Genomic DNA, 1,727 nt, shown 5'->3' with positions numbered 1-1,727 from the left:
AACATTCTTCCTCTGCTTGCATTCATTCATTACAGTTAGCTCTGTTGTCCTGCTGTAAGTCGCTATGAGTGAAGATATATCTGTATTGATTGTTGGTACTGATGAAGGGAGCTTTAATGTTGTGGTTGCTGATAGTTTTGAAGCCTTTCAGCAGACAACCGTCAGAGAGCTTAAACATAAAATTAGCAAGGTAAAGAAAGAACTAGTACCAGATTCTGTGCGTTTAATATTCGGTTCGAAGCAGCTTGAAGATAGTAAGACTCTTAAATTTTATAATATTCAAGAAGACTCTAGTATCATTGTTGTCACACGTGTTCATGGAGGTGCTACACTGGAAGAAACACCACCTGCTACAATTGACAAGGAGTACCCAAGTGATTTTCCATTAAAATTCACTGATGAGCCTGATTGCTTGGATCCATTTCCTCCTGAAGCGGACTCACCAAAGCGAGTCAAAATGAAATGTGGTCATGCTGTTGAACCAAACAACCTCACAGCTTTTATTAGCTCAGAGATTAGCCAACGACGTTTTGTGTTCAAATGTCCAGCAATCATCAATAAAGCCACTAATGAAGCATGTGGTGCTGAATGGGATTATGCTGATATTCGCCTTGCTGCAATGCTTACTAATGATGAAAAGAGATATTTTGAAAAAAAGATATCAGAATATGCAGCACATCAGCACTGTGAATTCAAAAAATGTCCGTCCTGTCGAGCGTTTGTCGAAAGGATAGAATTAGATAATCTCAATGTCAATTGCCCTTTCTGCACTAAAAAAAAAGGTAGTAGATTTGACTTCTGCTGGCAATGCCTGAAAGAATGGACTGGACCAACAAGAGCTGCTACACAATGTGGCAATCCAAATTGCGTTCATGAAGATATGTCAGTGATTAAAAATGCTCCTGAAGTTACAGTTTGTGGTCAAAGTGTTCCTAATTGTCGTGCTTGTCCAACTTGTGGCAAAGTTTCAGAGCATACTACACAGGCCTGTAAGAATATAGTTTGTCCTCGTTGCAAAAAAGAGTTTTGTTTTCTTTGCCTGGAGCTAACGGTAGATTGTCAGAAGAGTGCACCAGGTTCCTGGTATAAAGCATGTGCTAAAGGTATAGCTCCGAGACAAACCAGCATCCCCAGTTGGTCTCGTCATTAACAATTATAATTTTAAGTGTTGGTGTTGTCTAATGTGTGCATGTATACTTAGTCTATCTACTAAAGACATTTAGTTTAGAGAGTTCAGTAGTGTGACTAATTATAAATAATTTATTGGGCGAAGCCCACTAAGATGAGTAGAGTTTGTTTGTTTGTCTGTACACGTACGTATTCCGTATCTCCTCTATATATCCGCACATGCCTAGCAATGCAATAGATTCTAAATTTCAATATTTCATTGAAAGTGGGAGTGGCCGAAAGATAATAAAATGGCGATCAGCACACGGGAATCAGAAGTCATGATTTTCCTACTTCCTAGCAACAAAATAAGGCAAAAACACCGTCCAAAGACTTCTCCAACTGCTTGAAAGGTTACAGGTGCAATTAAGTAACTATGAAACTCTTTTTCGTTGAGATAAACTGTGAAATCAAACAAATGTCACCTCTGTCACTGACTGCACTAAACTTGCCAGCATTTTTATATCTTATGGCTATTTTAAAGTCAGTGTAGCAAGGCTTAAAGTAAAAAAACAAGTCAAGAGTTTTCTAGCAGCAACATAAAGTTGAGATTCTGCTTT

General features: G+C 38.4%; 1 protein-coding gene across 1 annotated transcript; it reads left to right on the top strand.

The window, feature by feature from the left end:
• Nucleotides 1-18: 18 nt before the first annotated feature.
• Nucleotides 19-1,262, top strand: LOC105316049 (probable E3 ubiquitin-protein ligase ARI7). Its single transcript, XM_011410844.2, has one exon. It carries the CDS (start codon nucleotides 65-67, stop codon nucleotides 1,148-1,150), a length of 1,086 nt encoding a protein of 361 aa, XP_011409146.1. The 5' UTR covers nucleotides 19-64; the 3' UTR covers nucleotides 1,151-1,262.
• The last annotated feature ends 465 nt before the right edge of the window (nucleotides 1,263-1,727 follow it).

This window comes from Amphimedon queenslandica, unplaced genomic scaffold, assembly GCF_000090795.2.
Source record: "Amphimedon queenslandica unplaced genomic scaffold, v1.1 AMPQUscaffold_5699_Cont22336, whole genome shotgun sequence".
NCBI lineage: Eukaryota > Metazoa > Porifera > Demospongiae > Haplosclerida > Niphatidae > Amphimedon > Amphimedon queenslandica.
This window is presented reverse-complemented; position numbering and strand designations above follow the sequence as displayed.

What these genes read in the sequence shown, in the direction of transcription:
- LOC105316049 (XM_011410844.2), top strand. Translation starts at nt 65, where the DNA reads ATGAGTGAAGATATATCTGTATTGATTGTTGGTACTGATGAAGGGAGC.